The 12,747-nt window shown below is 40.6% G+C and overlaps 2 protein-coding genes across 8 annotated transcripts in view; one reads left to right on the forward strand and one right to left on the reverse strand.

The window, feature by feature from the left end:
- LOC127511088 (gastrula zinc finger protein XlCGF57.1-like) overlaps positions 1–12,747 on the forward strand; it is a 195,809-nt gene that overhangs the window by 75,816 nt on the left and 107,246 nt on the right. The window lies entirely within an intron of this gene.
- LOC127511106 (tripartite motif-containing protein 16-like) lies at positions 384–7,311 on the reverse strand. 6 transcript variants are annotated; one of them, XR_007929837.1, is made up of 8 exons: positions 6,679–7,311; positions 5,867–5,962; positions 5,547–5,780; positions 4,185–4,344; positions 3,307–3,406; positions 2,938–3,141; positions 1,566–1,613; positions 1,146–1,333 (listed from the first exon to the last, which is right to left on the reverse strand). XR_007929837.1 is itself a non-coding variant. In XM_051891629.1 (6 exons), exons 1-6 carry the CDS (start codon positions 7,294–7,296, stop codon positions 756–758), a joined length of 1,722 nt encoding a protein of 573 aa, XP_051747589.1. In that variant the 5' UTR covers positions 7,297–7,311; the 3' UTR covers positions 384–755. The 6 variants fall into 6 exon arrangements, 3 of the variants coding, with proteins under 3 accessions (XP_051747589.1, XP_051747588.1, XP_051747590.1); XR_007929838.1 differs by lacking the exon at positions 3,307–3,406; XR_007929836.1 differs by having other exon boundaries at positions 2,938–3,406.

Here is a 12,747-nt window from a genome sequence, read left to right on the forward strand (position 1 = left end):
AATAATAATAATAATAAAATAGCATTCATATTTCTATACAAATAGCATTTATATTTTTATGTTAGTAAGTGGTGTAAACAAAAAAAAATGGTGGGTTTTATGGTGAGGTGTGTTGTGGACCATATGGTGAGCCGCTTTGTGCCAGAAAGTCCAGGGCCACTTTTTTGCCTCAGTCCACCCCTGCCTGTATGTTTACAGCATTAGTTGAGAGATTTATTTCCTTGAGAAAAATTAACATATACTGTAGCTACTGTACCTGATATTTATGATCACATGGGTCTCTCATCTTTGAAGGTGCTTCTAGATGCAGAAAAAGCTCATGTGTTTGACATCCTATATTGAAACATTACACTTCATCATTGAAGGGATAGTTCACCCAAAAATGAACATTTGACATTTATTAAATTTTATTGAACAATACATTTTAATGAAAGGTAATTTTAACAGTAATAATAAAATGATTGATGTGACACTACAATAAAAACTGAATTACTGATTTCCAACAACACAAACAGAGGTTGATAAAAGCACAGATACACACCGTCACTCATCATGACTCACAAACACACACTGATTTTACTGTCTATATGAGGATTCATTAGACACATTTATTCTGACATGTTATTTGACTGACAGAAGTTCAGCTGTAATGTAATGAAGATAAAATAAGAGACTCTATAACATCTCACTGTTACTGATTTATCATGAGCTCAAAGCATTATGGGTAGAATCTCTCTACAATCTACTCTGATTCATCAACACAGTTTCACTGATGATCCTTTATAAACCCCAAACCCAGGATACAGCAGTTGAGTGAATGTGGTCTGGACTGTGTGGATGAGGCTCATTGTGTCTTCAGAGACGCTGTAGAAGGACACAGTTCCTGCACTGTGATCCACATACACTCCTATTCTACTGCTGATGGACTCTAAATCATCATCATCATCCTCATCATATACTCCTATTCTGCTGTGTCTGATGGACTTTACAGGGAGTTTAGTCTCTATGTTATTGTAATAGAATATGTAACTGGAGGAAGAACAGTACAAACTCCAGGACTGATCATTATATCCAAACACACACTCATTACCTGATCCCTTCCTGCTGATGCTCTTATATGACACGGATATATCCACATCACCACTCCACTCAATCTCCCAGTAACAGCGTCCACACACACTCTCTCTACACAACACCTGATCATAATAATCAAATCTGTCTGGATGATGAGGATATGAATGCTTTTTGTTAGTGCCAGTAATCACTCTGTTCCTCTCAGACAGACGGAGGTGTTTATTCACTGTGTTCAGATCCAGAGTGAGCTGATGGGAATCTGATGGAAATAAAACACATCACAATCAGGAATTATGAATCTGATCTTTTAATGTATCTGAACTCTTCATGTTCAATATATCATCAGTGTCTCAGTACAGTTTACCAGATATCCTGTGCTAATCATCATTTACATGATCAAGTATAAAACTCTTCTGTCATGTTTTCTTTCTCCTTCTACAGGAAGAACATGAACACACTTAGTTTTTCTGCCTGTTTTCTTAGTGACTTACATTGTAGGAAGTCGTTCCTGGTCCTGGGAACAATGTTGGTGAAAGTGACTGTGGAAATCAACAAACATGAAGAGTGTGATTATTGTAAGTAAGGCTGCATACATGACAGAATAATCTCGTATGTGTATTTCTGGTGGATATTGATGCGCTGATATTTGATATTTATGGCTAATGTCTCTGTGTATATTAACATTTTGTGGATCTATTGCAGATATTATTTATCTATATTGTATAGTTTGATACTTTGGCTTGATTAAGCAGTTACATTCGGTATAATCTGTGACACGTTTGCACAATTGCATGTGTTAATATTTAGCTATTGGAATGAAAATATATATGGATACTTATTTCATAATGCTGTTATTAATGTTTGCTATTTGTTTTCATTTAGAACCACACACACATCTACAAGTATATAATATTCGTGTGACACTAACATGAAACCAGACTTCATTCACCTCAATGGAAAGCATATTTACGCTGTCTGAATCGTTCCCTATCCCCTATATAGTGCCCCTATATGTGCCATTCACCATGTAGAAAATAGTAAATTTGTGAACAAGTGACCAATTTCAGCTGCAGATTCAGCTTCTATTTATAATGTGGGGGCGGGGCTTCAGATTCAAGAGAGCATTTGATTGGACTGAAAATCTGATGAAGCTGAAGTGCAGAGTGATGTCATCAAAATCATTGATCCATATTGGCAGAAGTGAGAGACTGAAAGTTTTGAATGCTTTTATCTTCTAAATGTGCATTTTGTAATTGTTTTTGAGCACACTAGCTTATAGAATAAATGTTTTCAACCTTGAAGGGCACACGCCCCCCACTTTTATCTTTTAGTTGCACCAAACCTGTTGTAACCATGGCCAATGATTAGCTAGGAGAATAGTCAAATTACCCCCTCTAGTAGATGACTAAAGATTTTCTAGTAAAATCTCACATTTGCAGCTGTTTCACTCCTGAATTAACAGGTGCTCGTGCCCCCTTAACGGGTGCTGGTGTTATAGATAACAATAAGACTAACCTATTCATGCAAAGGCACATGCTCAGAGTAAACAGAACAATGTCATCCGTTGATGTGGATGCTACTATAGTTATCATTATAGTTATCTTTATCATTGTTGGTGTGAACAGGCCTTTATTCTCATTTACTTCCACTGGCCAAATAGTATTTTTAATTGTTTTAAACAAATGAAATTTATACAATTGTATGTATGCATGTAAGGTAAACAAGGTGGGGGGAAAAGGGTAAAAAAAAAAATGTTTCAGAATGTTCAGTATATTTTTAATGGAAATTAAAGCATATTTTTGCTGTGTATATACAATTGTCTGACTCACTAACAAAACATTTAAAAGAACTTGCAAATCTTACCATTTCCTTCAAATTCTGTCCTTCAAATACAATGGTATTTTTCATAATGTTGTGAAGATCACAGGAGTTATCATTAGGCTATCGTCTGCCTGCACATGACATTAACAGCACCTCCATACAGAAGTGGTTGTACAGTATTGTCATCGGCAGTGGCGGAGCCAGGAATTTTTCATAGCGATGGCCAGGAAGAGGCCAGCAACCAGTCTGTGGTGGTACAACATAAAAATGAGTTTGACTATAATGTACTGGACTGTTTTAGTGCCTACAACACAACTGAATTCAACTAATTGTAAGTTAATTGTAACTGAGATAGTAGTGAATTAGATCATGGAATAATGAGTAAATCTGATCTTTTGTATTATTCCTCACCTCAGGCATTACTAAAGGGGCTCACACTATAGCTAAAGTTAACTTGCTCTGTCAGCTCTGGTCCTCAAATCCCCCAATAGCTTGTTCTCCATTGTTGCATCTTCATGGATGAGACATGCAGATAATTACATACTGTAGTTCAAAGATTATTCAACGTTCATTGAATTTCATATAATCAACAAACTCTTCATCAATTCTGAGTTTGACTCAGTAATAGTTTCTTTTCCACTTAATTTATAGTGCAGTGATATACAGAGTGCTGCAATTGCATGTGATATTGAAGAATGTGTGCCGCGAGCACAGTATTCTGACATGACAGGAAAGTTTGCTTTTCTGAAGCCTGAAAACATCTTATCTGACCGTATATACTGAATCAGGACAACGTGTTTCTCTCAGAATCTGACAAAAGTTTCACCAGCTTTCACACATCTTTCAAAAGAAAAGTGGCATACAAATTCATATAATTTTTGCTTAACTTCTGGGTAATGACTTTATCTAATTTGAGTGCTTAATGTTAGAGTTTAAATCATTCTCTTTACTTCATTACTTCGCTCACTCCAGTAAAAGAGTGTGTACGCACGTCACCAGTACTACTAGACCCCCTCCGAAAGGGATCTGAACCGGGGTCTCTGGCATGGGAGGCGTATGCGCTAACAAGGATGCTGAAGACCGCAGCCATTAGCGTCAGTCGCTAGTGCGCCTCTTGCGATCAGGGGAGTGAGGTTTACACACACATCTTACTAACTTACTGGCCTACGTCTGTTACACATAATCTAGAGTGGTTGGACAGTGTGCACATATTCACGCTAAGTGTATTTTTTATACATCCCGATACACGTTTCAATGCCATTTTTATACATCAGGCCCCTGGACTTTACCTCTGTCAGAGCTCCTCTTGGGCTCCTCTTTGCAGAAATCCTCCAGTTTGTCTCTCAGCTGACGGACAGATTCTCTCACGCCATCAAAAGAAGAGAGAGAACTGAAGGAATCGTCATTTACGTCTGTAGATTCAGGAGGAGCTGAGAGAGACTGGAAACTCTACATAAAACAGAAATCAAAGCTCATCACCTCCACACTTCAGCCAATAACCTGCACTACTGTCAGATTTGAGCAGCTCTTGTTGATCTTTAGTAACTCTCCTCAATCCAGCACTTTCACAGCATCAGCTTCATTCTTCTCATATTCATTATATCATGTTAGAGCTATAAGTTCTAGCGTTTGACACACTATATGTGAACTTTCTAGAAAAACACTTGATGATCCAACATCTGCCAACAATTGTAACAGATCAAGTACATCAATGGAGTCACATGGCAGGATTGAGTAGATTTGATCAGGAAAAGCAATTCAAAGGTAACGAATAGATTGAGCATTATTTATAACTTTTGAGCAGTTAGTGACTCTGAAATTCACAAGAACTCTTAGGACATGATCCCAAGGTCAGGTTTTGTGGTTTAAATAATCTGTTAAAGCAAAATTATTACAAAATAAAAAATAAGTAAAGAGATATTGGGAAATCTAGCTGGGTGAACCTGATAGCATCAAGTACCATCAAGTTCATGGATTTCGCATTGTTGTAAAACAAAGTTTAAATATTAGTGAAGTTTTGATATGTTGCTGTCTGGAAGCTCAATATATCTTTCAGTTATGTTTCCTAAGAAATTTCCAGAGTTGAACTGCATTTGTCAAGTCAAGTCACCATTATTTATATAGCGCTTTTTACAATACAGATTGTGTCAAAGCAGCTTTACAGTGATAACTGTGCAGTGATAATGCACAGCAGCTCTTAAAGAAAATGGTGTCATTTCCAGCTTAAGTAAATTCAGTATTGATTCAGTATTGTAAGAATCAATAGTTATTAATTTAGTTAATTTATCTATATCAGCACTGGAGTAAACAGTGATGTCATCATCCAGCTCAGTTCAGTTCGCATACAAGGGCGTCGATGCAAGCAGATCAAAACATTGCTGAAAATCAAACGTCCCCAACTAAGCAAGCCAAAGGCAACAGCAGCAAGGAACCCAAACTCTATTAGGTGAAAAAAAAGAAAGAAAGAAAAAATTGTAAGTGTGTCTCTTTCAAAAGAAGAAGATCAGATGAGAGTCTGACTGACGATTATATAATAACTGAACACACAGATCAACACTTCAGTCAACGGCTCATTCTGCTCTCATGAAATGTTTCTCTGTGAGTCTCTTGCTCAAGTCCATTATGATCCTGTTCTTCTAGATCTCTGTTACCTGCAGGAAATGGATGTGATCCTGTGTGTGTGAAAGCTGCTCCAGCTCAGCGTCTCTCCTCCTCAGATCATTGATCTCCTGCTCCAGTCGCTCCAGTCGTCCTTCAGCTCGACTCACTGCAGTCTTTTCCTGATCTCTGATCCGCTGTGTGGCCTCAGAGCGGCTTCTCTCAATGGAGCGGATGAGCTCAGTGAAGATCCTCTCACTGTCCTCCACTGCTGTCTTTGCAGAGCGCTGTTAGGACACACATCACAATCACACAGTGGCTTCAGTGAGTCCTGACTGAGACTTCTCAAACTTCTCTTCTTCTCCAGACTCACCTTATGAGACTCCACAGCCTCTCTCAGCTGCTGAAGATCTTTCTCTCTCTGCTGGATCCTCTGCTGGAACAACCTCTGCATCTTCTTCAGCTGGTGCTAAAGGAGAAACCAATGACAGGAGAAACATCACATAAATCAAGTAAACAGATATGAATCCAGTATCATTGAAGTGGTGAGATTGAGGGGTTAAATATCTTGTATGGTAAGATTATAGGTTCAATCATAAGTGCCAGAATAATTTCATCAATGCAATGTTTTATAGGGATAGTTCACCCCAAAAAAATTAAATTCTTTGATTGTTTACTCATCCTCATGTATTTCCAAACTTGTACACAAAAGAAGATATTCTGAAAAATGTCTCTTTTTCTAAAGCCCAAATCAAATATGGTGACACGTCAATAACGTATAACCTCACAGGCTCTTGCACGTCTCATACTAAACATGTCACCATATTTTATTTTTCATGTCGTTTCAAAAGAGGAAAGCTGCATCCCAATTCAGAGGCTGTATCCTTCGAAAGCCGATTGTGTTAAATGTAAGTATTAGGTTCTACTTACTCGAATAATCTAATGTTTCTAATGATACAAGAGTAAAAATTCAAATTTAAAAAAAATAATGACATATCTTACTAAGATGCGATTTTATATACAGTAGTCAACATTTGAAGTGGATCAAAACCTTTCATGAAAGTTGTCCTTATTAGGACAGAGGATGAAAACAGACATTAAATGATGTAATTGTATTCTAGTAGACCCTATAAACAAAATTATGAACCTGTAAATGATCATAATGAGACCTCTTTAAGTTTATACCTGTTTCTCTGTCCTCTGTGCTGCAGCTGATACAGTGATGTGGTTTTTATGTTCATCCATACACAGCACACATATACACTTCTGGTCAGTGTGGCAGAAAACCTCAAGGATCTTGTCGTGTTTCTGGCAGATCATCTCCTGCAGTCGTCCAGTGGCATCAGTCAGATTGTGTCTCTTTCCTTTAAAGAAACCCTCATGTTGTTCAAGGTGATTCTGACAGTAAGAGTTCAGACACACCAGACAGGACTTGACGGCTTTGTGTTTTCTTCCAGTACAGACGTCACACTGCACATCTCCAGGTCCAGCGTAACAGTCAGCGGGAAGTTTTCTCTTCTTCAGTTTCTCCACCACTTCAGCCAGCATGGTGTTTTTAGCTAAAGCAGGTCTTGGACTGAAGGTCTGTCTGCACTGAGGGCAGCTGTAGACTCTCTTCTGATCCTCCTGATCCCAGCAGCCTGTAATACAGCTCTTACAGTAACTGTGTCCACAGGGAATGGCCACTGGATCCTTCAGGAGATCCAGACACACTTGACACAGGAACTCATTCTGATCCACTGAAATTCTGGCTTCTGCCATTTTACAGCACGAATACAGAGACACAAACACACAACAGCTCATCTACACTTCAGTTTCTCTTTCTCTGAACTCAAGTGTTTCCTGTTTCCTGGTTCTGTGTTTGAGTGACGTGTGTAAAACAGATGTGTCTGTAAAGCAGGTTCCTTATTCCTGGTCCTACGTTTTTAGCTTGTGTTTAATCAGTCACACACACTCAAAGAATATAAGTTTGAGAGAAGCAAGAAAACACCCTTTAAAGTTCAGTGATACTGTATCCTAAACACTACATTGGTACTGCAGGACTGAAAACTGTGTGCAGAATCACAGTCACCATGAAATCAAAATTGCCAAATCTGTTTTTTATTAAATATTGCAGTATTTATTATAAATGACTTATCTGTGCACATCAATATTTTGTTAAATTTATGTATAAGCTATATGTATGATATAACTTCCCCTCCCTCTAGCAGTGACATCTCTGATGACACTTGACATTTGATATTCAACAGTGCTTTGATCTGCCTGCATTGACACTATTCTTTTAAGAGCTGCTGTGCAGCCAAATAATGTACCAGTTATCAATGTAAAGCTGCTTTGACACAATCTACATTGTAAAAAGCGCTATATAAATAAAGGTGACTTGACTTGACTTGACATGTTTACTGGTGTAGGCAACCTGTCACTCAAATGAGATCCACCAATAGGAAACCACAATTATCCAATCATACATTTGTTTTTGTTCCAGAAGCCATTTCACTCAGATATACACCGATCGGCCATAACATTATGACCACTGACAGGTGAAGTGAATAACATACTCGGTTACCTGAGAAATAGGAATAAATACTCCGTCTGCTAGACGCGGTGGGGCAAAACTCCTTTTTCTCAGATTACTGAAGCCTTTTTCAATCATGCAGTGAAATTGGCCATTGGTTTGTGCAGTTGTAATGAAGCAAACCAATGATGAGCTGCATGAGCCTATGACTGTGAAGCCCGCCAGAATGGGTGGGTTCATCTGGCTATATAAGCGGGCATCTCGGTATAGGATCTCAGGTTTATTTTGACTGAAACAACGACACTGAGTCGTGCAGTGTCATAGTATGGCTAGGAACGCAGTACTCATTCCCATATCTCAGGGAACCGAGGTTATGTTAGTAACCAAGTACGTTCCCTTTTGATACCGTGCTATGGTAGATGAACGACTGAAATGAACTAGTCCTAAGCACCTAAGGGGCCCAAGGACCAAGTGCAGCAGGGTAAAACCACCAACTAGGGACTCAGACCTAAGTCGAGGTCCTATAGAAGGCAAAAAGGGGCTAAACTCATAGAGGTTAAGCCCAGCGCTGAATAATCGTTCTAGAAAACTTTGCACATCCTAGGCACTTTCAGGAGGGCCAAGAGTGTGCAAGAAGCTAAAGCAAAAGCCTAGGGCCAACGAGCTGGATTTAATCGGAGTCGTTGTGAAATCTTGCGAGTTTGAACTAAGCCCAAGCCTGTAAAGTGGGGACATCCAGGTTGTAGAACCAGGTGAAGGTAGACGGATTTCTGCAATGAACACACCGCTGGACCATGCCCAGGATGAGGTCATGCCTCTTGTGGAGTGAGCGCTTACTCCAATGGGGCATTGTAGGCCCAAAGAGGAGTATGCCAGCGCAATCGCGTCAATTATCCATCGAGATAATCTCTGCTTCGAGACCGAAAGTTTGTTGGTGTGACATTCCAAGCATACAAAGAGCTGTTCCGACTGTCTGAATGAGGTGTCCCATGTAGGGACAGTAAAAGGGCGAGGAGGATTCAAACTTCTAGACCCCTTTAAGAAGTGGACAATAACATTGCGTATGCCCACCGACTGTCCGGCTACGGGAGCAAGAAAAGCTGCTATAGCTGCCACAGAGACCTTGAGAGTGGAGGGGGTACGACCCTTATCCAACAACTCTTGAAGGAAAGATGATATCAAAGATATGTTGCATGCAGATGGGTTTTCGCTGTGGGCTGTGCACCAAGCGGAGAAGGTCAAGGTCATTTGAGGGCATAGAGGCGTCTTGTAGACGGGGCTCTAGCCACTGAAATACTCAGAACCTTCTTGGGGAGGTCTGCAGGCTCCCATCAAGAGGCCATAAGTGTAGAGCCCACAGCTTGGGCTGGGGGTGCCAGATCGTTCTGTTTGACTGAGTGAAGAGGTCCCGTCTCAGGGGAATGGGCCATGGTGCTGCTATGAGCAGCTGAGATGGCTCTGAGAGCCAATGCTGGTTTCTCCAGAGCGGGACCACTAGGAGAATCTTGTGTTTGTGTTCCCTGATTCGCCTGATAACCTGAGGGATCAGGGCAATTGGGGGAAAGGCATAAAGGAGGAGGCTGGGCCAGTCGTAGGCCAGCGCATCCCTTTTCCTTGAAAAATAAATTGGGCAATGAAAATTGTCTTCTGAGGCGAAGAGGTCAACCCTCCCGAAGATTTTCCAGATACTCTGAATCGTTTGGGGGATGAGCATTTACTCTTCCGAGGAGACAATGCTCTGGGACAGCATGTCTGCTCCCTGGTTCAGTTTGCCCGGCACATGCGCTGCCCTCAGTGAGCGCAGGTTGTAAAGTGTCCATTCTAAAAGGCTCTTCGCCAGTGTGAAGAGGTGTTTTGAGGAGAGCCCTCCCTGGCGATTTATGTAGGACACCACTGTCATGCTGTCCGAGTGGACCAAGACGTGGTGACCTTCCAGGTCTGGCAGGAAAGTCTGAAAGGCTCGACAAACTGTCATGATTTCCAGGCAGTTGATGTACAGCCTGCTTTCCTCATTCAACCAGGCGCCGAAGGTTGGTCTGCCTTCACACAGGGCTCTCCAACCTGTGTTGGATGCATCCGTCAAGATGACTTTCCTCCTGCATATCATCCCTAAAGCCACGCCCTGCTTGTACCAGCAAGTGTGGGATGGGACTCGAGGTTTCAGCCAGTACTGTAGGGGCCGCATACGAAGCAGGCCCAGCTGTAGCACCTGAGAAGCAGAGGCCATGAGGCCTAGCATTCTCTGAAAGGGTGGTTCCAACTCTAAAGGTGGCCGCAAGCTGTTGTATGGCCAGAGCGTGCTCTGGTGTGACTACTGCCCTCATAAGGGTTGAGTCAAAAACTGCTCTTAAGTAGTCATTCTGAACGAACACTTCACGAGGGCGCGATTCAGAAGTCTGATGTTGAGGATGGGCCTGAGACCACCATCCTTTTTGGGGATGAAGAAGTAACGGCTGTCTCGCTCTGAGCTGGCGGAACTGTCTCTATGGATCTATGAGCGTCCTTGCTCCCCACTGAGGTGGGAACCACGCCTCCGAAACGTGGGGGTTTCCAAGTATATAACCTTGCTTTACTATACCCAAAACCCATTTTGACACTCCGGGGATGGCCTGCCAGGCCTCAGCCCATGTGCCAAGGGTTTGTAAAAGTGTAAGTTTAAGAGGAAAATTGCTCTCTTTTTGTGTATGATTGTTTTTTATTTTGTCCGCTATCACAGAGGTTATTTGCACGGGCGCTTGAACGGGCCCAGTGCTGGCAACAAACAACATTTCCAGCATCTGGAACTGAATGGGGTGTCTGGAGGCATATCCTCCTGGGACCCAGGAATAGTCTTTTGTCCTCTTTAGTGGACATTATATTTTAGTGATTTTCTCTGACATCATACATGTCACAGTTTTAACTCAGGAGTTCTGTAAAGAGTACATTCAGGGCTTTGCAGAGTTAAATTTTTGGAGGTTTCACCATGACAACAACAACTTCTTCGTCTTTAAACATGACTGACATTAATTTAATGATAAAAAATTAGCACTACACAAAATATAATATTTTGTAATTATCATTTAAATCTGATTATTTTTCAAATTGTTTGTAATAAATCAACATCTCAGGAAAATATTATGGGGTTTCTAATCAAAATATGATTTTTTTTCTTTACAAAACAGGGCATTTCATACATTTCCACTGTAGAGGGGGACATCGGGAGTTAAATCATGTTTATCAGGCATTTTGGGAGACACAACAAGCGAATAGCGAAAGAAATTATAAATCAATATTCTTATTAATTATTAGATATTATTATGAAAATGTTGCCAATTATTACTCCCATTATTACACTTCTTTTTTCATTACATGTTGCCCCAAGAACACATTAATATGCAAATTAGATACAGTGTATAGATGCATTGTATTGAATGGGAAAACCCATGTATGGCTATTTTACCCACATATTGCATAAAGTAAAATGGTATATCAATTAATTCCATTATATATTTCATAACTTAGTTGAGAATCATCTTTAAACAAAGTTTGATTATAAAAATTCTGAAGCCCAAAAATGTATTGGTGAATAAAAAAATTAAAAAAATCCCATTGTTTTTGCCTATACATGTCACTTCATGTCATTTTATTTTTTAAACAACGTAGATGTCCAAAACAAAGGACATAGCATAACATATGCTGTGTTCGAAATCGCCCCCTATACCCTCATTCACTATTCCCTACATTACTCCACTAATATAGTCCACTTGAAGGAGTGAATGAAACGAGTGAGTGAATTCGGACACTGAGTGCGCCGGAAGGGCTGCCGATTTGGCATAGTTTGTGCTGCTGTTTAATAATCTTTTGAAATGTAGCAAACTGGCAGCTCCAGTAGTAATGAATATTTATGTTGAACTAGCATGTTCAAACCTTTTAAACTATTTAATGATTAATTAAAAATGAACTGATACCTGTATGATAATGCTGGACCAGCGCGGTTTGGAAAATGAATGAATGATTGATTCAGCTGCGGGCGCCATCTCCTGGCAAGACGCGGGAATTCAGCGCGCGACTCTCACAGTGCATTATGGGTATTCTCTAGCCGTTGAGCATGCATCGGTTGTACACTCGCTATTGCGGTGCATTGTGGGATTGAATGAGTGCACTCAACATCGTCCACTATGATTTCGGACACCACTACAAATGGCTGTCCCCTCAAATAGTGCCCTATTTAAAGGTATAGGGGGCGATTTCGGACAAAACCATACACTATATTGCCAAAAGTATTGGCACACTCCTCCAAATCATTGAATTCAGGTGTTCCAATCACTTCCATTACCACAGGTGTATAAAATCAAGCACCTAGGGATACAGACTGCTTCTACAAACATTTGTGAAAGAATGGGTCGCTCTCAGGAGCTCAGTGAATTCAAGCGTGGTACCGTGACAGGTTGCCACCTGTGCAATAAGTCCATTCGTTAAATTTCTTCACTACTAAATATTCCACGGTCAACTGTTAGTGGTATCATAACAAAGTGGAAGCAATTGGGAACAACAGCAACTCAGCCACAAGTGGTAGGCCACATAAAATCACAGACCAGGGTCAGCACATGCTGAGGCGCACAGTGTGCAGAAGTCGCCAACTTTCTGCAGAGTCAATAGCTACAGACCTCTAAACTTCGTGTGGCCTTCAGATTAGTTCAAGAACAGTGCATAGAGAGCGTCATGGAATGGGTTTCCATTAGTGGTTAAATGGATCGTTG

This window comes from Ctenopharyngodon idella, chromosome 4, assembly GCF_019924925.1.
Source record: "Ctenopharyngodon idella isolate HZGC_01 chromosome 4, HZGC01, whole genome shotgun sequence".
NCBI classification, from domain to species: domain Eukaryota; kingdom Metazoa; phylum Chordata; class Actinopteri; order Cypriniformes; family Xenocyprididae; genus Ctenopharyngodon; species Ctenopharyngodon idella.